This window comes from Eleutherodactylus coqui, chromosome 4 (assembly GCF_035609145.1).
Source record: "Eleutherodactylus coqui strain aEleCoq1 chromosome 4, aEleCoq1.hap1, whole genome shotgun sequence".
Lineage (NCBI taxonomy): Eukaryota > Metazoa > Chordata > Amphibia > Anura > Eleutherodactylidae > Eleutherodactylus > Eleutherodactylus coqui.
The window spans coordinates 229,953,268-229,977,857 of record NC_089840.1 but is presented as its reverse complement, the minus strand read 5'-3'; the positions used below and the strand labels follow the sequence as shown (position 1 = coordinate 229,977,857).

Sequence of the window (24,590 nt, the reverse complement as noted above, 5' to 3'; positions counted from 1 at the left end):
CATTTTTTGCTGTGCAGGATAATTAGTGTGCTCAAATTGGTGCTCAAACAGGTCATTAAAGACACGAGGATACCACATTTGCGGTTTTTTTTTTCTATAGAAATAGGGGAAAATGAGCAAGAAAGGGTTTTCTTTCTTTCTGTATTTCGGTATTTTTTTACACCATGTCTTTTGTTTTTTACACTGTTTATGTCCCTGAAGGGGACCTCATTCATAACAGCTATGATAGCAGTCCTCTAATGCCCTATGGCTTTTCGCTGGTTTTAGCGAACATAGGCAATGGCAAAGCAGGATGCCTGTATCTGGCGTCCTGTTGCCACGACAACCCGACGGTCCTCGCAATTACATTGCGTGGGTCCAGTAATGTCCAGAGGCAGCGCACTCCCTCTGTGAACCCTTTAAACGCAGCGATCTACATAGATTGCAGCATGTAAAGGGTTAACAGCGGGGATCACTGTCCCAATGCACCCCCGCTGTTGCAGGCTATCGGTATAAGCCAGCTCCTGCTGCCAGATGGCGCAGGATTGTTTTAGATCCCGCGAGATCCACATGACGTAAGGTTATGTAATGTTGCCTTAAGTACCACCCTGCCATGACATAACCCTATGTCCTATGGCGGGAAGGGGTTAAAGGTGTTGTACCAGGATATAAAGTTATTCCCCTATCCACAATATATGATTGGTTAGGGTCCTAGTGGTTGGACCCTGACCAATCGCAAAAATGGGGGTCCCAATGGTCTCCACGTGAATGGAGCAAAGGACACACGAGCATGCCACAGCTACGTTTATTTCAATGACAGTGCCTGAAATTGTCGAGTATGAGCGCCAGAGATTGCTGAGCGCTGTCACTGAAGTTAATGGAGCTGCAGCACGCATCACACTCATCCTCACATCCAGCCATGAGGGGTTCATCGGAACACCCATTATTGTAATCGGTGGTCGGATCATAATGTTATCCCCTATCCTGTAGGCAGGGGAATAACTTTATATCTTGGTACAACCCTTTAAGCATCAAGTGAAGAGTCAGCTCTTGATGTGTTGGAAGCAGGTAAAATGGGCAAGTGTAGGAAACTGAGTAACTTTGGCGAAATAGTAATGACTAGACGACTGGAACAGAGCCCTCCAGAATACCAGGGAGGGCGGTTCCCAAGATGCAATGGTTAGTACCTACCAAAAGCGGTTCGAAGAAGGACAACTGGTGACAGGGTCATGGGCACCATAGGCTCATGTATGCATGTTGAGAGAGACTTTTGTTAAATGTAAATGAGCAAATTAAAGAAGTATAGGGATCATCGCACTGTAAGAGGTCATTAGATACCTCTACACCCTGGACAGTGGATTTCTAAATTACACTTTAGTTTTTTCTTGCTGGCACAACATTACATCTTTCCTCACAATTAAAACACTAATAAAAATGTAACTACAATACTCATCTTTATTTTAGAAAATAAAAACATTTAGCAAAAATGTAACATTATAGACAAGTTTTCACTGTATACAAATCTGAAAACAATCGTCCCTGTTCATTCCCAGTGAAGGTACAATGGTAAACGGCTTTATGGGTCCGGATAGTCACAAATGGTAGAAGACTTCAACGTGTAGCGATTTGTAGACTCATTCTATGGAGCGGCAACGACTGCAGTATAAGATGCTGGTTTTAGAAGAACAACTGAAGACATGGTAGAGGATGTTGAGCCCTGGTAGTACCTTCTCATGCTTGCACACAACAGTTTAATCGTTTAGTATGGTCCGGCTCAGGGGTGGAAGTGGGCTAGGGGTCATCTGCTTCCAACTCTTCCACTAATCCGGCCAACTTCTCCATCCGGGATACTTGTTGATCTGAAAAGATTAGACCTAAACAAATGTTACTGCAATTAGAACAGGATTCTCTCCAGTCTCTCCAGGTTGCTCCATGATGTCGGGTAATCACTGAGAAGGATCATAAGAAATCACTGCTTTTGACAGGAACATAGTCTTATAACAGTGTACATTGACACTTACAAGGTGCTCTCAAGCTGGTGACAGACTGTCTGAGCAGTTAGAAGACTTAGAAGGTTCTTTAGGGATGCTTCTTTACCCAATTAGTGTAGGCACAGGTTAGACTGTTCATATCTGTGCAAGCGTCTTCGGCACACAGCTGACATAGATTCCCGAGCAGCCTGGCGGAAGCCCGGAGGACACCATGCTAGTCAACTGGGTCCTATGGACATCATTCATGTCAGTTAAGCATGGGGTCCAGCACTTCCAATGTTTAGCTCCTATGATGGAGCCAAACAATGGAAATAATAGTGCAAATGTGAATCCAGCCTAGTTTTTGGCTGTGGATGGAGGGTTTATTATACTATCAGGATCAAATATGGCTGGATATTCAGAGGAAGTGGATAGTTTGATTGAGAAAAGAGGTCCATCCAAGTGTAAAATACCCCATTTTTAATTTTGCATAAAATGCCTTTATCAAAAATAGAAATAGTGGGTGCCTTACTTGACTTATGGTCAGTAAATTACGGTGTAGCATAAGCAGAGGCAGTCAACGATAGCAAAGTACAACTCAAATGGTGCATTTCCTTGAAAGCCAACAAAATCTTGGAGATTTTCTACAGTGTAATTGGCTGTGAAAATCAAGACTTCTAGACCAGCTTTTCTCAACTCCAGTCCTCAGAGACCCCTGACAGGTCATATAGGGGGGTCCCTGAGGACTAGAGTTGAGAAACACTGTTCTAGACCAGTCAACGCCTTGATGGGCTGCGCCAGCTGTCTTGGCAATGCTGATTGGAGGACCGTCTCTGACTGATGCATATCCCAAGATATGGTGCATATTTCAAAATGTTGGTGCAGAAAATGAACATGGCATGGGGTGGAGGGGGAAGGGGAAGGAAATATACTGCAAATGTTCTGCTAATGTAAGCCTTTAAAAAGCTAAGTTGATATTTCTGTTGCCAAATTTTGTGCCTTCTGAAGTGTCTCTCGTTTTGATTGGAAAAATAGCTCTGCATACAACGCTGTTTTTCCAGTCAGAATTAGTGATGAAGGCTCCAAATGTAGCCCAACCTTTGCAGAAGTCCTTACCACCTCATGACATTAGCACAGTCTAGTCTTACAGTTTTCTTAAATCATAAGTCATAGGAGTACAAAAGTAACCAGTCATTTGTAGTAACTCATACCTCTTGTTATAGTTGTATATCTCAAGATCTGTAAGTTATAGCATTAACCTCTTCAGTGGCACGCCCGGAAATTTTCCAGGACTAGCTGCGCTGCCCATAGTGACATAGCCCAGAAGATTTCCTGGCTATGTTTCACTATAGGACCATGCAGAACACAATGCCATAAGCTGTGGCATTGTGCTCTGCCTGCACAGTCCCACAAAGAACCAGTACAGGACTTTAAAAAAAGAAGCGGGAAGATATAACCGATCTACCGGCAACTTCCCGATTCTTCCCTGCACTGTTTACATCTGGCCACGGAAACCATCGGCTTTTCAGACGCCGGCTGATGGTCCGCGTGCAGGGAGAGCTGGTGACCAACTGTCAGATGATAGCCGGGCACCAGCTCTTACAGCAGAGAACAAAGAAAACCTCCAATCTCCGCTGTTTAACCCTTTACATACCGCAATCTCTGTGACCGTAGCATGTAAAGTGCTGACAGCTGAGAACGGAGAAAACCTCTGATCTCCGCTGTTTAACCCTTTAACATGTTGTGGTCTGTGCGACTGCAGCATGTAAAGGGCTGACAGAAGCAGAGGGCACCCTCTGTCACCATTGGACAGCTCTCCCTGCCACGTGGACCATCGGCTCGTCAGAAGCCGGCCGATGGTCTCCATGGCAGGGAGAGCTGGTGATCGGCTGTCAAATGAAAGCCGTGTCACCATCAGAACCCTTGCAATGTGATCAGGCGGTTCTGAAGGGTCTCAGTTGCATCCGGAGGCTTGAATATAGCCTCCGGGTCTGCCAGCTAAATTAGGCTATGGCGCTAAGACTCTTTCTGAGCTTCATAGCCTGTCTAATACCCTACTATGCCTCAGCATTCCAGAGTATTAGAAGAATAAAAAAAAGGATTATGCAAGTTCCCTAAAAAAGACAAAAACGTAAAAAAAATGAAAAAGTTAAAAAATTATAAAAAAAACAACAATAAAAATGCCGAAACCCCACCATTCTCCCTTTAGGGCTTATTTAGACAGGCATATATCGGTCAGGTTTTCACGCCCGGCTGATATACGCTGCCCCTTTCTGCAAGGGGAGGAGCTAGTGCATTGAACTCCCGCCCCCTCTCTGCCTCTTGCTACTGTTTGCAATGGAGGGTTGGGTCAGGGGCGGAGCTATGTTCCATCCTGTTCTGCCCCCTCCATTGCAAGCAATGGCGAGGGTCAGAGAGGGGACGGGATCTCAGTTCACCAGCTCCCCGTCCCATCTCACCTGTTTCTGGGCTGGTGCACTGAGCTGATTTCTGCAGGAAGCAGACAGCTCCATAATCACTGCAGTGGCAGGGCTCGGTATTGCATCAAATTTTCCATTCATTTCAATGACTGCAATGCCAGGGCTGGCCACCGCACTGAGAAGGAAGCTGTCTGCTTCCTGCAGATTTAAACTTAGTGCATTGGCCCTACAAACAGCTGATCGGTGGGGTTCCTGGTAACGGACTTCCACCAAGCTACTATTGATGATCTATCTTCAGGATAGGTCACCAATAGTTTACAAACTCTTTAATTCACTTCCCTCAGCCATAAAACAGGCATGCATTACTTAATACAGTTTGATAGAAGAGAAATCTGTAGGATGAGTTTCTGTTTGCTGGTGTAGACTGGATTATGGTCATGATTTGCACTCGTTACTTACCATGTTTCACCTGCTTCAGCGCTGATGCGACTTGATAACTGAACACGGATTCACAAAGGAATCCCTCTGAGCCATCTGCAAACAGAAGGATAGAAAAACGCATAAGCAACGTTCTTGACCAGACTGCACTATTGTATGTCCTGCCTACAAGTTGTAGAACATCTACTGACACTGGCCAGGATTCCAATCATTTCCACCTACTTTTACTGACATGTGCATATTATGGCCCCCCGTGAACGCTTATGGACTACTAGCGCCAAACACATGTCTAGGTTAAATGGCCGTTGATGAAACTGTCCCGCATCTGCAGGCGCGTGTAGTGTGTGTTTGCGATAGAAACATTACATTGTGAGCGTTACCGGCGACCATGACAGATATTAGGGACGACAATCTCTGTACATTGCTGCAGAATATGTTGGAGCTATAGAGGTAACAAGAAAATGAAGACCAGCACAAGTAACCATTTCTCCGCATTCACATGGGCGCTTGCGTATTTCGGTCTGTAAATACGCTGTTGCCTTGTGCTTTGCGGCGTATTGGTATTCTTTTACTTCACATAAATATGCAGCGTATTTCCGCATGTAATAGAAACGTGCGAAATCTTCTTGATTTTGTGGGTAAATACGTAGCGATTACGCAGGTTTCCTGTGTATTTTGTGTGCATTTGCGCATGCACATTGATTTCAATAGGCTTCTACAGTGCGTAATAGACACTAAGATACCGTGCTTCCTTAAAAAGAAGACCCTGTCTTATATTAACCCCTTAAGGACACGGCCTATTTTGGGCTTAAGGATGCAGCTATTTTTGGCAGATTTTTATATCCATTTTTCAAAAGCCACTTTTTGTCGCCGCGGCCATATAAGGGCTTGTTTTTTGCATGGCGAACTATAGTTTTTAATCGGTGCCATTTTTTTTTACTCTAAATCATCACTGTTATCTATTGGATAACAGTGATCACGTCCCCGGTGACATCTCTCTGCACATGGTACCCAGGAGCAGAGGGATTTAAAATTTCCCGGGGCACGAGCCCCTCTGCGCAGAAGGATACTTCAGGTCCCAGAAGATTGGGACATCGCGGAGGACCCGGAGTGAGTATTTTCACCTCTCCTTATGGATCCGATCCATGAGAGGAGATGGAACAAACTTCTTTCCAACCTTTTAAAACTTTTTCGTAATCGCCGCTTTCCATTGGATAGTGGCAATCACGTGCACAGGGGACCGGTCACCTCGGTCTCCAGTGACATCTCCTGGTTCCCGGCTACCTTCAGGAGTCGGCATCCAGGAGACTTTAAATTTGCCGGGGCTCCTGGCCTTCTGCGCATGCGCGTGACGTCATACATCTGGCACACATATGCAGAAGAGCAGTGACGGGTCCCAGAGAACCAATTCCCCGTGGGACACCACGGACAAGGCGGGTGAGTAATCTCAGCTGCCCTGATGGATCGGATCCATCAGGGCAGCTGAATCTTAATCTTTTTTTAACTATTTATTCATTTAATTGCGATCGGCGCTATACACCGGATCACATTGCCGGGGAGGGGGGGGGAGGGCAATAGGGCTTTAATTCTAAGAGGATGCATGTTTTTATGTCCTCCAGGATTAAAGCCCACTTAGCTAGGACGTAAAAAGGCAATGGGGCCGTCACTAAGAGGTTAAAGTTGAAAGTGTAAATTGTTACAGATGCCCATAATCCCACTGACAGATGATGTCACAGGAAATCAGGTGACCGCTGCAGCCAATGAGAAGCTGCAGTGTCACCATCCATTCTCCTGGCATCGGCGCTCAGACCCTGCTAGCCGCGATGCCAGGAGTTCAAGAACATGATGCTGCATTTATCATTGGCTACAGAGGTCACGTGACTTCCTATGCCCCTCCCCCTGAGTCTGCAGCAGGCTGCAGTGCTGAGTCCTGGCGTACGCGTGTATTATATTATTTTCACACAGGGCGTCCTACTGAAAAGGGGTTGTCCGGTAACCGGAGAGTCCTTAAACATAGACACATACCTTATATTTACTATCTACAATGCAGTAACAATAAAGCAATATGACCGTTGTTCTCAAACAGCTGAGCGATCTCTCCGAATATAAGTGCGAGATTTACTAAACTGAATAAGGCAAAATTCTGGCTCAATCTTAGGCTGAAGCGGTGCGCCCCCTGTGTACGTATGATGTAACTACACGCTATGCCTCACACTCACTCATCATCACCATAGCATCTACAGGGTGGTCCACGGAAAAGGACGGCAGCCCACACTGTCTATAAGAAAGTCTATCAATGTTGTCCATAGCAACCAATCACAGTGCAGCTTTCATTTCTTATACTGCTGAGATAAGATGAAAGCTGCGCTGTGATTGGTTGCTATGGCAACAAAGATTTTCTTTTAGACAGCTTTGATGAGAGTGTGGTGATGGGCTAATATTCCGTGGCCCATCCTGTACAAGAAGCTTCATTAGAATATTGCTTACTGGGAAATATTGTAATTAGATGCGCCAAGAATATAACAAAAGTCTGGAAGCTGCTGAACAGTCCCCCCGTGGCTACAGAAATATGGCGGAGGGGGCATGCAGAGGGACCTCCATGTTGGTTCACCCCGAGTACTTTGTGGATTAGGAACAGAGGACGCCTTTACATTATAACTATTATTCCTAAGGGCTCGTGTCCTCGGGTGGTCTTTCACCGCCTATTACACATGCGTTGCACGGCCACGTAATGCGTGCTGAATGGACCTAATGAGAGTAAATGGACCTTCATTAGTCCTTGCACATGAGCGTATAGACACTGCATGTAGATACCAGCGAGAACTAGATCGCAGCATGCTCTATTATCCGGCGTACCACGCAGAGTGAGCCGTATACGTTTGTATAAGCAGCGTATGCAAACCTGTCCATACACAATACATTATGTACGGGCGGCGATGCATACGCAACGCAGATATGACACAGCGGGGGATTAAAAAAAAGACAGCCACACTGCGCATGACCGCGGCCGTGAGATACGCAGATATGCGCAGTACACTAGCTGCCCGTACGCGGTATCACAAACACTGGTAAAACGCTGCGAGGGCACCTGTGGACATGAGCCCTAAGGCCGCTGAGGAATTCTCCTGAGCATGGATATATATATATAGATTGCAGTCGCCGTCGGGACGGGCTTCCCAATAATACACCATATCCCTGCAGCACATCATATATTTTGTCACACAAGTACCACGTCCGCTGCCGGATATCCATACTAATAGTATACATGCTAAAGTAAGGCCCAATGTCCACAGGCGGATTCGATTTGTGGAACCCGCGCTGGAGAACCGCAAATCAAGCCGTCCATAGGGATGCATGGATGTCCGCAAAGCAATGACAAGCATGCAGATGTGATTTTTCCCACACACCGCATACAGGGCTCAGGCAGGCAGATCAGCTGGAAGGTCAGTTTCTTACTTTGATATCTGATGTTCAAAGCAGCTTTCAAAGATGGCGCCGTTGTGCTGACTTCCCACAATGCCCTGCGCTCTCCCCCCTCGGTGTGCGAGCTCCCAATGACTGGCCTCGCTCAGCTCCCGTCCTGGCCACGCCCACCTCTAGTGAACTCATCTAAGTCTCTTCCCACCCAGGCCCCGCCCCCTCTAAGTCCCTCCACAGGACAGCATGTTCTCCTGCTGTACAGTGTACTTATAGGGGGCGGGGTCAGGAGAGACTGTCTATACTGAACGACGAGAGTTCAGTGTAAACAGCAGCCGTTCAGTACTGAACATCCGCTGTGCAAAGTGAATGGAGAGGGGCGGGGGAGAGCGGGGAGAGAAATCTCCTGCAGCCGCCCCACTGTGAAACAAGGATACCCGCTTGACAGGCACCTCCCCCCCGACCGTGACAAGTTATGGTGACAGCCCCCTCCCACCGTGCAACAAGTTATAGCAATAGCCCCTTCCCCCCTGCGACAAGTTATGGTGAGAACACCCCTCCGCCTCTCCCAGTGCGACAAGTTATAGCGACAGCTCCCCTCCTCCCGACAAGTTATGGTGACAGCCCCCCTCCCGTGCAACAAGTTACGGAGACAGTCCTCCCGCGCGACAAGTACACTGACAGCCCCCTTTCCCCCCACATGACAAGTAACACTGACAGCCCCCCCTCTTCCCCGCGGCGACAAGTTGTCAGCACCCCAACTCCCGTGGCGACTAGTTGTCAGCACCTGAACCCCCACGGCGACAAGATGTCAGCACCCAAACCCCATGGCGACAAGTTGTCAGCACCCCAACCCCTGCGGCGACTAGTTGTCAGCACCCCAACCCTCGAGGCAACTAGTTGTCAGCATCCCAACCCCCGCGGCGACAAGTTATCAGCACCCCAACCCCTGCGGCGACTGGTTGTCAGCACCCCAACTCCCGCGGCGACTGGTTGTCAGCACGCCAGCCCTCGAGGCAACTACTTGTCAGCACCCCAAGCCCCATGGCGATAAGTTGTCAGCACCCCACACAGCGACTAGTTGTCAGCATCCCAACCCCCGCGGCAACTAGTTGTCAGCCCCCCAACCCCCGCGTCGACAAGTTGTCAGCCCCCCAACTCCCGCGGCGACTAGTTGTCAGCACCCCAACCCCCGCGGCAACAAGATGTCAGCACCCAAACCCCCATGGCGATAAGTTGTCAGCACCCCAAACCCCACAGCGACTAGTTGTCAGCATCCCAACCCCCGCAGCAACTAGTTGTCAGCACCCCAACCCCCGCGTCGACAAGTTGTCAGCCCCCCAACTCCCGCGGTGACTAGTTGTCAGCACCCCAACCCTCGCGGCAACAAGATGTCAGCACCCAAACCCCCGCGGCGACTAGTTGTCAGCACCCCAACCCCCGAGGCAACTAGTTGTCAGCATCCCAACCCCCGCGGCAACAAGTTGTCACCACCCCAACCCCCGCGTCGACAAGTTGTCAGCCCCCCAACTCCCGCGGCGCCTAGTTGTCAGCACCCCAACCCCCGCGGCAACAAGATGTCAGCACCCAAACCCCGTGGCGACTAGTTGTCAGCACCCCAAACCCCGAGGCAACTAGTTGTCAGCACCCCAACCCCCGCGGCGACCAGTTGTCAGCATCCTAACTCCCGCGGCGACTAGTTGTCAGCTTTTAACCCGCGTGGGGACTAGTTGTCACCCCCCAACTCCTGCGTCCACTATTTGTCACCACCCCAACTCCTGTGTCGAAAAGTTGTCAGCACCTGAACCCCCGCGGCGACAAGTTGTCAGCACCCCAACTCCTGCGGCAACTAGTTGTCAGCACCCCAACCCCCGCGTCGACAAGTTGTCAGCACCCTAACCCACACAGCAACTAGTTGTCCGCACCTCAACCATTCAAAATAGTCATGGCTCTCCTCCCTGCACAAACAGGATTGTGTCTGAGATGAGACACGTCTGTATAGATAACACAGGACCACTATTCACAATACTCACAGCTCACCTCCTCTCCTCCCTGCACATACAGGATTACAGTGAGAGGTGACACCTATTTGTAGAGAACACAGGACCCACCATTAACAATAGTCACAGCTCACCTCCTCCCATCCCTGCACAGACAGGATTGCACTGAGAGGTGACACCTATATATAGATAACACAGCAGCCACCATTCACAATAGTCACAGCTCACCTCCTCCCCTCCCTGCACAGACAGGATTATACTGAGAGGTGACACCTATATATAGATAACACAGGACCACCATTCACAATAGTCACAGCTCACCTCTCCTCTCCCTGGACAGACAGGATTACACTGAGAGGTCGCACCTATATATAGATAACACAGGACCACCATTCACAATAGTCACAGCTCACCTCCTCTCCTCCCTTGACAGGCAGGATTATAGTGGGTGGGTTGTTGGCTCGCTGGGCAGGTCGGTGGCAGGGGCAGTTATACAACCCACTCCCCTCCCCCCCTGCAATAAGTTATGGCAGCCCCCTCCCCCACTCCCATGAGAGAAGTTATGACAGCCGCCGCTCCCAGTAGTAATACTTACCCTCCAGCTGATGACCGGTTGACACTCCGGTCCGAATCGTCCCTAGTACGGACTGCGCATGCGCAAATAATCTGACGCGTGTTCCTGAGCCGGCAGGCGCTGCTGCGCATGCGCAAAAAAACAGGCGCGCACCCCTGGCCCGAGGAGTGCTACTACGTATGCCCGAAAAAAAGAGAAGTGCGTTTACGGCCCGACAAGAGGAGAAGACTGAAGATAGGGAGCACTCCTGTAGGTAAGTATATATCTTCTGTATGGCTGATTTACAAAGCACAAAGTATATTACAAAGTGCTTTGTAATGGCCATACAGAAGTGCATACATACATTTGTCAGGGCCAGACAACGCCATAAAGTGCGGTGGAGCGGAGTGCACATCATAAGCTAGGCCTCCACAAACGGGCAGACACCTGAGGGCAGACGTCGTTGCCGCACGTATGTGATTATTAGGCTAGCAGGGGTACCAGCGTTGCCCTGGATTAAGGGTGGGTTCACACAGGGCGGATTCCCTTTGGAAATCTCGCGGTTTGGCCGCAGCAAAAACCGCGAGATTTCCGCCGGGAGAACCGCCGGTTTAAGCTGCGGAGGCTTTGAAGCAGCTCGGCCGCATGCTTTTCCGTTGCGGCCGGCGCTCCCATAGAGGAGAGCGCGCCCGCGGTTTCAACCGGATTTAATGCAGCGGATTAGCCGTCCCGTGTGGACGAGGTTTCTGAGAAATCTCATCCACATGGCTGGCTAATCCCGAGATTAGCGGACGCGGGCAGATCTGCTGCGGCAAATCCGCCCTGTGTGAACCCAGCCTAAAACTTGAATGAATGCCACATTAACATGGATTGAGATTTTAAAGAAAATCTGGGTTTCCCATAGCAACCAATCACAGCGCAGCTTTTATTTTACCTCAGTAGTATAATACATACCAACCAATCACAGCACAGCTTTTACTTTACGTCAGTAGTATAATACATACCAACCAATCACAGCACAGCTTTTACTTTACGTCAGTAGTATAATACATACCAACCAATCACAGCACAGCTTTTACTTTACGTCAGTAGTATAATACATACCAACCAATCACAGCACAGCTTTTACTTTACGTCAGTAGTATAATACATACCAACCAATCACAGCACAGCTTTTATTTTACCCTAGCTGTGTAAGAAATGATTTTGACAATTGTATTTCCCATCCATTTTTTGCTGTTCCTGTAATTCGCCTCACAAGGACAAGTCAATCACAGAACATGGCCGTTACTTACTGAGTGAGGAGTGCATATAGACAAGTCAGCTCTAGCGCATCTGATGACCAGAGCATTTGTAATGACCATCAATAAGGCTCAAGGGCAAACACTGAGGCCCAATGTCCCCAACCGAAAGATACACAAAGGGAAACATGGCCGTCCGCAATGAAATAAAGCATGTGGATTTGATTTGCGGACCTTTCGGTCCAGAAACAAGTTGCAGCATGCTCCATTTCAGTGCGGATCCCTCATGGGTGACTTCCATTGCAGTCAATGGAAGCAGTCTGACCCGCGGCCCACGCGTATCTAACTGTGCCGCCGGGCAGCGGATCCCGCGGGAAAGCAGGAGACTTGAAAAAAATCCTCCACTGCGCATGTACGGCGGCACGCCAGCCGGCACTGCCGCACACATACGTAGTGAAGAAAATAGAAGACCCGGACGGGTAAGCAGTGTCCTCGGCCACGGACAGAGTGGGAATCCACTGCGGGCTACTGCCACGGAATCCGACCCGCCCGTGGACATGAGGCCTTATGGTAGGTGGTGTACATTTTCTCATGGGCACCTATGCGCCGCGCTCACATGTATACAGGCCACAAAACCTTTATATCCTAGCAAAAGATGACAAGACCAGAAACGTACAGAACTGCGCTGACAGCAGATCGCGGCTACATTCCTTTCACTATTTCATAAAAAACACAAATTCCACGCAGATGGAAATATGCTATAGCCCCCCCTTGGCTCAAGTGCTGGGATAGCGCTGCCGCCGCACACGGCTGGGGTCAGGGGTTGGCCACGGCAGTCATGTGTGTATATGAACATGTCACCCCAGCAGCATGTCAACAAAAGCCAGCGAAGAAGCCTGGAGCAGTGGAGAAGACTAACCACTTTACCCCTCATCCGCTCCATCCATGGCAGGGCGGCTGTCTCTGACAGCTGACACCCGCCTGTAACAGCCGCCATCAGCGTTCACATTGATCGCAGCTGTTAATCCTTTAAATCGATCTGACAGCGGCATTTAAATGCCCCAATCGGCATTTAGTGGTCCAAAACAGCCCCCTCGCGATGAGATTGCAAGGTGCGGTTTGGTTGCCATGACACCCTGGGCCTCCTGAAGATTCCCAAGGCTACCATGAAGAGACTGACTGTCAGCATACAGCATAATGCAATACTATGGTACTGCATTACACAGTATGGCCTCATGCCCATGGCCGGGTCCATTTCCACCTGTGAAATATCGCAGCAGAATCAGACCTGGCGTCCCCCAGACACCCTATAGCAGTGATGACGAACCTTTTAGAGACCGAGTGCCCAAACTGGAACCCAAAACCCACTTATTTATCGCCCCAGCGGTAATAGTGACTGCGCACAGCGACCTCAGTGTTCATAGTGACATCCCACAGCGGATTTATTTAGCTTCACAATACATTATATGGTGCATTAAAGAGAACCATAAAAAACTACAATTCGCCCCACAAGAAGCAACAAGCCCTCAGACAGCTGCGTTATCGGAAAAATAAAACGGTTAGGATTTTCTGAATGTGGGGAAGAGAAACGAATCTTATATAAAACCGCCTGCAGGCTTTTCTTGCACCGCACTTTGACCCCTTTGTGTGACCTTTGGTGGATGATTTTGGTGTCATTAGATTTGTGACATCCTCACCACCGCCGTAAAATCATGAAATTAGAGTTTGATGCATTGAGTGACTCTCAGGCCGGGTCAAAGCTCCTATGTTAAGTCTAGCGGCGCTGTTGTGCTTCACCCATTGATTATGAGCGCTATAACCAGCGATAAGGTATTGCTGTACAGAAGTCATGGAATGCCTTACCATAGCAATCACTGCTGCTATGGAGCAGGTCCGCTTCAGGGCTTATTCACATCTGTCCGATATACGGTGTCCCTTTCTGCAGGTGGAGGAGGTGGGCTGGTCCAGGAGCAGTGCACTGAGCTCCCACCCCATCTCTGCCCCTCGCCACTATATGCAATCGGAGGGGGCAGGATGAGGTGGAACTTATCTCTGCCATCCCCACCCTCCTGCCCCTCCCATTGTAAACAGTGGCGAGGGGCGTAGAGGGGGCAGGAGCTCAGTGCACTGCTCCCGGCCCGCCTCCTCCCCCTGCAGAAAGGGACACCGTATATTGGGCGGGTGTAAAAACCAGGACAATATACGGACGTCTGAATAAGCCCTCCGGGAAATAAACAGTGTAAATAAACTAAAGAAATAATGTAAAGAAATAAAATAAAATACCTTGGTTTCTTACTTGTTTACCGCTATTTGCAAGAAAAAAAATTACTAATTTCAGAAAAACCTCACATATGTGGTATCATTGTGTCCGTAATGAGCACACGAATTATCCTGCGCAGCAAATACCTCCAAAAAAGAGCAATAAAGGCAATCCAAAGAGCCATATGTACCCCGAAATGGTACAAATAAAAACTACAGTTCGTGACGCAAAAAACAAGCCCTGACAAAGCTCTGTCCATGAAAAAATCAAAAACGTTATGTGACTTTGAATGTGATGAAGTGGAAAAACCTAAAAAAAATTATGTTTTTGGCATCGTTGTAAACGTTTAGAACCGCAGAAAAAATGTATTGCGTCATTTATACTGTTAGGCCTCATGTCCACGCGCTTAGAATCCGCAGCGTTTCTCCTGCACGCGGATCCGCGCCTCATAGGGATGCATTGCACACCCGCAGGTAGTTAAATACCTTTGGATGTCATTTCCCGCGTCAGGCGCGGATCCGTGTGCAGGAAAAAAAACGGACATGCTCCATTTTCATGCGGGTCTCCCGCGGAGACGGCTCCCGCAGGCTTCTATTGAGGCCTATCGAAGCCGTCCAGATCCGCGGGAGACCCGTACCAGAATTAAACTCACCTGCTCCGGACGATGCAGTTCTTTCCTTCTTCGCGGCCGGATCTTCTTTCTTTGGCCCGGCAGATGTGCCCGGCGCATATGCGCGGCACGCCGCCGGCGTGTCGAGCACATCCGCCGGGTCGGAGAATGAAGATCCGGCCGCGAAGGAAGGAAGATCCGCATCCTCCGGAGCAGGTGAGTTTATTCTGATTTTTAGGCATCATGTCCGCGGGGCAGGAGGGACCCGCTGCAAGATTCTACATGAAGAAACCGCGGCGGGCCTGATTTTCCCCGTGGACATGAGGCCTTAGATTGTCGCTGTAAAAAAAAAAAAATTAAAAACAATGGCAGAATTAATTAATAAAAACTATAGTTGACCACGCAAAACATAAGACCTTATACGACTGTGTCGACTGGAAAATTAAAAGTTGTGGCTCTTGAAAACTGTAAATGAAAATCCCTCAGAAATCGTTGCGTTCTTAAGCCCAAAATAGGCCATGTCCATAAGGGGTTAACCGCTTAACATCACAGGACCACAGATCGCGGTATGATGTAATGCTATACATTAGATCATACTGTAGGAGCGATCAACGCATCACAAGTTGTTGTCCCCTCTGGGGACTAAAGAAAAAGGTAAAATTACATTTTTACTGATTATTAAATTAAAAAAGCTAATAAAAGTAAAAAAAAAACCCTTTTGCCATATTTATAATAAAGGGATCTAAATAGTAATACAAAAATACATATTTAGTATCGCAGCGTCCGTAAAAGTCTGATCTATCAAAGTAATGCATTATTTACCCTGCATGGCGAACATCATCAGAACTAGAGATGAGCGAGCCTACTCGGCCAAGCCCCTTTTTTGCCTGAGTACCGCGATTTTCGAGTACTTCCGTACTCGGCCGAAAAGATTCGGGGGGCGCCGTGGGTGAGTGGGGGGTTGCAGCGGGGAGTGGGGGGTTGCAGCGGGGAGTGGGGGGGAGAGGGAGAGAGAGAGGGATCCCCCCTGTTCCCCGCTGCTACCCCCCGCTCCGCCACGCCGCCCCCCGGCGCCCCCCGAATCTTTTCACCCGAGTACAGAAGTACTCGAAAATCGCGGTGCTCGATTGAGTAATTACTCGAAACGAGTAGGTTCGCTCACCTCAGAACATAAAAATAAAGAACACCAGAATTGTGCTTTTTTGGTCACCCCTATATCCAAGAAAAAATTTAATAAAAAATGATCAAAAAGCCGTATATACGCCAGAATGGTAGCAATGGAAACAACGGGGCGTCCCGCACAAAATGAGATGTCACACAACTATGTCGAAAAAATGAAAAAGTTATAGTTGTCAGACGATGGCAGCAGGAAATAATTTTTAAAAATTACATATCTTCGAAAAACAAAAAAAAGGAGTACAGCCCCAAAAAAACCTATATAACTTTGGTATTATAAGTATTCGTACTGACCCATAGAATAAAGTGATCAGGTCATTCTTGTTGCAGTCTGTACGCCGTAAAAACAAGCCACACCCAAGATGGCGGAATTTAGGTTTTTTTTGCATTTCACTCCACTGAGAAGTTTTTCTGTACATTATATAAGTACATTATATAGTACCACTGAAAAACACAACTCGGCCCGCAAAATACAAGCCCTCATAGAGCGACGTCGATGAATAAATGAAGGAGTTATGATTTTTTAAAAGGGGAGAGGAAAAAGCGAAAATGGAAAAACAAGGGCCGTGTCATTAAGGGGTTAAAACACATATATACACTTCTGTACATCCCATATGCCCCTGTATATACAGATAACGACAGTTATCACACATTTTATATATAATGTGAGCCCTCACTGACCGACTCTGAGGCTGACTTCACACTGCGCTCGTCAACGTGCGATTTCACCGCGGATGCGAGGCGTCTTTTGTATTAAAAACATCTGGCATCACTTCGGAGAAGTAGCGATCCTCCGCCGCGGCTGATCACGGAGTTTCTCCCATCGTTCTCATTGGTGAGACGCCTCATTGCATCGCGTGCATCTAGCACATGGAGCGATGCTGCCGCCGGCCCCACTGACAACAATGGCCGCTGCGATGTGAAGGCGCGCCCAAAGACGGTACGTGTCGCGATTCTTTTCCTGTATCGCTTTGTGGTGCAATGTGGGTAAACAATCGCTCATGCGTATGACCCCGTTCAAAAGAATGGGGATCATATTCACATCCCGCAAGGCACAAGACTCGTGGGAGAATCTTGCCCGTGTGAAGCCGGCCTGACTCATCACTAATTCCCTAAGGCCGCTCTCACGCACGCATTAGCACATCATGGCGTTTTACTGCGATTTCGCGCGGCCTTTTCTAAGGCATTCCACTATTTGTCAGCGTTTTTTGAAGCGCCCCACTATGGGTGATGAGGTGCGTTAAAAAGTGCTAAAATGCGCGAAAATAGAGCAGACAGCGCTTGAAAATCACAGCGTTAGACATGCTGCGTCCGAGCGCTAGTCGGCAGAACATCACTGAAATCAATGGAGGCGTTGTGCCGCGATTAAGCATCGCAGTAAAAAGCGGGCTGCGTGAGAGCGGCCTTACTCCCCATGGCGGACAAACATGACATTTGGCGCAACTGTTCCTTAGATCCTAAGTAGGAAAAGTAACGGGGTCACAACTGGATTATACAATTCTAGCCAAGGAAGCACGCGGTCACCTCCACGCGGTGTTTCCTGGGTAACGTGAAGAACCAGGCAAAATGGGGAACATACTATAATCCTCGGTTCCTGTTCTCTGTACCAAACTAACTGGGGCGAAGCCGAGTATATCAGCCAGTATATATATATATATATATATACACACACACACAACACCCGTATGCGCATAGCGCTCACACCATACATACAGCACCATCATCCACCGGCCATACACGCCTTCTACACAGGAATATGGGGTTGGACACATATACTCTATCATATATATATATATATATATATATACAGAACAGAGATCAGAAGGCAGCGCCCCAGAGTGGGGGGGGGGGGGGGGATTTATATTTACCAATTTAATAAATATAATATTTTTATCTCACCCTGCGGTAACCGGGTTTCCCTGGGGAGCGCCGCTGGGTCAAAGATCCAGGCCGGCAGGAAGAACCAGATAATCGGGTGGTTGAGGTGATAGATATGCTGGTCGCCAGTCCTTACGACATCACATCATGGAGAGCATCGGAGGGAAATACGAATATATAAGTATAAACCGGAGAGAGATAGACAATAGCAGAAACTAAATAAAAATCCCCAGCAAGCGATCCGGACCATGCGGAAGGGGCGGGCCCAGGGGATTATACAACGCTTCTTTAGATGAGGGGTGCACTCGGTGTGAGGCACCCTGTGAAGTAGGTCCGGCACATTTATATGTCTGTTGGAGTCCGTTCACTGCAGCGCTGGGAATATTTATATAGAACACACATATACAAACGTTATACAACATCCAGAGCATCATATACAGACAGTATGCACACAAGGTATAATGTGCATTCACAGCATGCACACGGTGTATTATTTAGGCCGCCTGCAGACGGCTGGGTCGGAGAATTCTCGCAGCAGGATCCGATCCGCGCCCCGGCAGTGAGCAGTGCGGCTCACCTTCTTCCGCGTCTTCTCCACTCTGTGATGTGCAGGCTGCCACCCAGCGGGCACATGCGCAGAGCGGAGGCGGCGTGCCAGGGGTGACATCTCTGTGTGGGCCTCTGTGAGACCCGCACAGAAATAGAACATGTCATGATTTGTTTACCGCGTGTGATTTCACACGGACAAATCACGGCCGTCTGCATAGGATTGCGTTTTGCAATGCAATCCTATGCAGGCGGGCACGGGCGGAAATTCTGCGAGAAATCCCGCCGTGGAATTTCCGCCCGTGTGCAGGGGACCATAGTCATATACAATGTATACCAACTATACAGTGTAGTATACAGGCATATCTATATACAGTGTACTACATATAGAATATACACACTATGCCCACAGTGTATTATACTACCATATACACACACTGCACACTGTAGTATACAGCCATATATACACACTATACATACCGGTAGTATACAGCCATATAGACACACTATACATAGCATACAGCCATATACACACACATACATAGTATACAGCATATATACACACACTATACATAGTATACAGCCATATATACATACATACATAGTATACAGCCATATATACACACATACATAGTATACAGCCATATATACACACTATACATAGTATACAGGCATATCTATATACAGTGTACTACATATAGAATATACACACTATGCCCACAGTGTATTATACTACCATATATACACACACTGCACACTGTAGTATACAGCCATATATACACACTATACATACCGGTAGTATATAGCCATATACACACACATACATAGTATACAGCCATATACACACACACACACTGTAGTATACAGCCAAATATACACACATACATAGTATACAGCCATATATACACACTATACATACCAGTAGTATACAGCCATATATACACACTATACATAGTATACAGCATATATACACACTACACATACTATACAGCATATATACACACTATACATACCAGTAGTATACAGCCATATACACACACATACATAGTATACAGCCATATACACACACAAACATAGTATACAGCATATATACACACTATACATACCAGTAGTATACAGCCATATACACACACAAACATAGTATAGAGCATATATACACACACTATACATAGTATACAGCATATTAACACATACATAGTATACAGCAAATATACACACATATGAGCAGACTACATACACCAGACGTGCAGCAGAGTGAAGCTTCTCTCCTTCGGCAGTAGGAGCTCCGAGGCTCCGCAGAGCCGCTCACCATGATGTAATCCTGCGGAGGGCATATTAACTTTTTCTTCCCCAGTTCTGCCTAAACTCAGCAATTCAAGCAACCTTAGGGTTAGGGTTTAGGCTTGGGCTTAGTTGCCGACCCTCCTACGGCCGTGCTGCTGCTTGTTTAACTACCCGGCCACACGTGCACATCTCCAAAGGGGGTGTGTCCCCAACAACCAATCAGGTCGCTGGAATCGCTCACTGCTACTGAACTGCGGCTGAAATCCCAAATATGCCTCCCGGCTACTCTGTGTTGCAGTTCTGCAGGAAGAAGAGACAGTAGTCACGTGAGCTGTCAAACCCCGCTCGAGCTCCGCGGGTCACGTGTCCTCCCGCGCGCACCTGATGTCACAACAGACTGCACACGGCTCAACTGACAGTTGAGAGTCGCGCTCAACCCATATGGACGACGGATGGACGCAGCCAAGAAGAGGATCCAGCGCCTGCTGCACGAGGCCTCAGCCTACAGGGACTTGTCATCCGCCCTGGACCTTCGGGACAGCCCTGCTCTGTCAGGTAACTCCCCGGCTGATTACCCTCTGCAGGCCCCTCATCTGCTCGGTGTCGCCCCCACACTCCCGGTGGTCAGCGCTGTGCACACAGTGCCGCTTCCCCCGGAGATGTTAGATTATTTTAACCCCATGAAGAACACTCATTGCATGATGGGAGTGTTCCCTGAGATCAGCCAGGCTTGGCTGGCCATTAGCAGTGACCTCTTCCTGTGGGACTTCCGCACCGGCCGGAATGTCACTCGCTTTGGTGGCCTCAGGGACACAATCGTGTGTGCTGGACTGGTCAGACCTCAAGAAGGTGTCGTCCAGCCACAGACGTCCCATCTGCTGATCATTGCCACTCCGGTCACACTTGTTGTATTAGGAGTGAGCTGTCTGCAGCCTGAAGATCCCCATGACAACCCTTCTGGGCAGATCCAGCTGCTAGAAGAGCCCTTGTATTCTGCCGCTGCAGAAGATACCTACGTATCTGTCGCCGGCACACACAATGGGCGCATCTTTCTGTCTGGTACATCCGGCTGCTTGTATGAAGTGGTCTACCGGGCTGAAGCCGGCTGGCTTAGCCCCAAGTGGCAGATTATTAACTGTACGCGGAGCGCGGCCGGCGTGCTGCTCGCCTCCTGGCTTCTAAGCAGCCATGACCCCGTCGTTCAGATCGCTGTGGATGACAGCCGGAACATCTTGTATACCCGCTCTGAGAGCGGCGTACTACAGGTCTATGACTTGGGTCCAGATGGCAGCGGAATAACCAAAAAGGCGTCAGTATTCCAGGACGCCATTGTATCCGCTGCTGTAGGGATCGCCAAGACAGCCGACCCGTCACTCTTCAGGCCCATCATTCAGATTGCTGTCATTGAAGATTCAGAATCTGTGAATTGTGACTTGGTGGCTATTACTGGCGCCGGCGTCCGCCTTTACTTTACATCCGCCCCGTCAAAGCGGCCCGCAGCTCAGCCCTGGCGATTGGATTTAGTCCATATTCGCCTACCGCCCGGATTTATAGACTCTGCCACCGTGGACAAGCCATCAAACGTCCATCAAGTGCTTTATAGCGATGGCGTTTTCCTTATGGCAGCTGCTGAAAACGCCGTCTATGACCAACTATGGTGCATCAACCATAACTGCGTCCCATTTCAGAACCAATTAATGGAAACACATGCCGTAAAACATCTGCGGGGTCATTCCTGTGTAATTGCGTCTGTCAAGGACTCTTCCGTCCAACAACATATGGTTCCAGCCAAGATGTTTGTTGTGCTCTCCGCACATGGAAGCCATATCTTCTCTCTGGTCAGACCGGTGGAGCAGCTTCAGGATCCTCTCATCGACGCTTATGAAGATGAGCAGAAGACTGAACAACTTTTTAAGGTGTATCACCCGGACCAGGCCTGTGCAGCTAGTTTACACCTTGCGTGTTCTACTGCTGCCTCCGATCAGAAGCTGTCTACCTGGGCTACTGAGGTATTTTTCAGATATGGAGGAATAGCGCAGGTGAAGAATAACTCTTCACTTCCCGCACCCAATAACACCAGGGCAAATAACACCATATCTGTTGGGTCACCCTTACCCACACGTAGCCAGATACCAAATAAACGCTTCGAGGGTTCAACTCAACAACATTTTTCTGGAGGACACAATGGGATTTACATCTATTTTACCAGCATTATTCACCTCATCTGGGATAAAGACCTCATAGTCGAAAGAACATGCAAGAATGACAACGGTGACTTCATAAAAATGGATAGTGGCATCTCCGGAGAACTTCTGCAATCAGCTCTACGAGACCTCAGAGACTTACAAGAATTTCTGGAGAGAAATTTTAATTTTGGAACGGGCACCCTCAGAGATCTAAAGTCTAAATATGAGAGCACGATCCCTCGTGGCAACAGGGCGACCACCGACACAAGGCAGAAGCTGAAGAACAGTTCTGGAAAAGCCTTCAGTTTCCTAAAGCGTGATACCAACACCTGCCATCACCAAGAGGTACATGACGAGTGTCACACTGAGGCCCCGCTAACGGAGAAGACCTCCCTTCAAGGAATTCACCAGTTGGTGAAGAAGACCTGCCAAACCTTAGCGGTGTGGAACCAGTTCTGTGAGCCCCACTTTCACCAGGTAGTGTCTGGGCTTCGCAAGGAGTTGCAGAAGCAGCTGAAAAACATGACCTTTAAAGATCTAGTCATCCGGGGGAAGAAGCTGACCAAGACTCTCATCGCATCATTGATCGACTGCCATATCCGTCACAATGTAAATACGGATGAGGTGATCTCTTACCTGCAGCACATGTGCCCGATATTTTACAGCAGTGAAGATGCCATATTGTCCAAGGCTTATGTACTTATACAACGATCCCTTCAAGTCAACAACAAGTATGATAAAGAACAATTGCTGCGCGCGTCACTGCAGGAGTACCAGAAAGTATGTCACCTTCTTGACTTGGCTAGTGTTTGTGGCAAGTACAGACAGCAGTGTTTTTATGAGGGTGTAGTACAGCTGTGCCTTACATATGCTGGAAACAAGGATCCGCAAGGCCTTGGTTTGCGCTATCTGAAGAACGGTGAGCCCGAAGGCGATGAGTTGGGCTTACAAGCATTTGAAACCAAGATGCACAGCTACAAAATCATCATTGATTTACTGCAAGAGCTGGTCAACCAAAGGAAATCTGCTCCCCGAAGAGTAACCACAAAGCACGGCCCCTCTGGACTTCTTTTTCACCAGATACTGGAATTGCTTCCGCGCTCTGCAGATGAATTCTTCCATATTGTGTTATTCAACTGGCTCATCAAGGTTGATCTCACAGACGTCCTGCTGGAGCTGAAGTCACCTTTTCTGGAGTCTCATTTGGTGCGCATGTCCAACCATGAGGACAACGAAGTGCGCTACATGAATTTATTGTTCTGTTACTACCAGAAGAAGGGAAGTCCCATCAAAGCTGCCAGGGTGATGGCCAAACTAGCGGACTACGAGAGCCCCAACATCTCTCTGAAAGGAAGGATTGAATACTTATCTAGAGCCATCTTGTGTGCCAGAACCACCAATGGCCAGTATGGACGTGCTGAAGATTCAGAACTCATACATGAGCTGGAAGACTTAATGGATGTCGCTAAAGTACAGCTTGAAATCCAGAAAGTGCTACTCAGGAAATACTCCCAACATCCTCCAGCACAGACTGCTGCGGCGCAGCTTGATTCACAGGTAATGGACCTTACAGCTCTGTATGAGAAATTTGCAGACCCATTCCAGCTTTCAGAGTGCAAGCTTGCAATCCTTAGATGTGCTTCTTTTTCTAATGCTTTCTTGGTGCAGCAGATATGGAAGGAAATCATACAAACAGAGTTGAAGGACAGCGTAGAGATGGATGCTGCCGACAGGATGCAACTGCTGAACCTGAAGTTGGTCTCACTGGGCAAGAGCTATGCCAGCACTCCCATGTATCTTCCTCTTCAGTTTTTGGCTCAGTACCTGGAACAACAAGTCTGCTCCTTGGATTGGCCGGCAGACTTTGGGTTAAAGACAATATTGGAGATGAATGTGCCGTTTCCCACGTGATTTCAGAATTGGGAATCCCTTCTGGACGGAGGTGAAGAAGCCTTTCCTTCTGCCGCAATGTATTCATGGGCTGCTCCCCGCATATGGAAATGACCATAATATCGTCCAGAGCCTTGACAGACAGCAATTTAACACAACCTGTGTTCCAATGCATCAGATCACACGGGCGTATTTCCAAGCCAATATAGCTCCGGGCGTTTTTACATTGGGCCCAAAAGATAGTCCAGGAACATCGGCCGCTGCATGGGCTCCTATGCTTAGCTCCGCCCCTTCCATTGCACAGAACCAGCGGGGAGGAACAAGAGGTAAGCCTGCGATTGGAAGGGAGGGGAAATGGGCAATGATAAAACATCAATCTATTTTATGTTGATCCAGGGATTATTTTGGATCAGCCGCCATTCTCCATGCTCCATATCTTACTCTACTGCGAGAAATATTGGGCATCTTGTCCTGCTGCATAGACAACATCGATCTGCCGTACCAACTTTCAAAATGTTGATCCAGGGATTATTCTGACTGCCATTATGGAGTCAGGAAGGATTTTTTTCCCCCAATGGGCTAAATTGGCTTCTGCCTCATTGGGGGTTTTTTGCCTTCCTCTGGATCAACAAGATAAGGTGGTACAGCAGAATGATGGTATTCATGCATCAGGACAACATGTGCCACATTTAGAGCAGTAGGGAAAGATTTTGAGCATGGAGAACATGGACTTAAATGACAA

At 48.3% G+C, this 24,590-nt stretch overlaps 1 protein-coding gene and 1 pseudogene across 3 annotated transcripts; one reads left to right on the top strand and one right to left on the bottom strand.

Annotated features, from left to right (window-relative positions):
• Window positions 1–1,416: 1,416 nt before the first annotated feature.
• Window positions 1,417–20,083, bottom strand: LOC136626089 (anaphase-promoting complex subunit 16-like). Of its 3 annotated transcripts, none has more exons than XM_066600824.1 (4): window positions 19,707–20,083; window positions 17,964–18,073; window positions 4,829–4,903; window positions 1,417–1,853 (listed from the first exon to the last, which is right to left on the bottom strand). In XM_066600824.1, coding segments are annotated over exons 1-4 (270 nt in total). In that variant the 5' UTR covers window positions 19,709–20,083; the 3' UTR covers window positions 1,417–1,770. The 3 variants fall into 3 exon arrangements, with proteins under 3 accessions (XP_066456921.1, XP_066456922.1, XP_066456923.1); XM_066600825.1 differs by having other exon boundaries at window positions 1,417–1,838; XM_066600826.1 differs by lacking the exon at window positions 17,964–18,073 and having other exon boundaries at window positions 19,726–20,083.
• Window positions 20,084–20,224: 141 nt separating this feature from the next.
• Window positions 20,225–23,869, top strand: LOC136626629 (nuclear pore complex protein Nup155 pseudogene; annotated as a pseudogene).
• The last annotated feature ends 721 nt before the right edge of the window (window positions 23,870–24,590 follow it).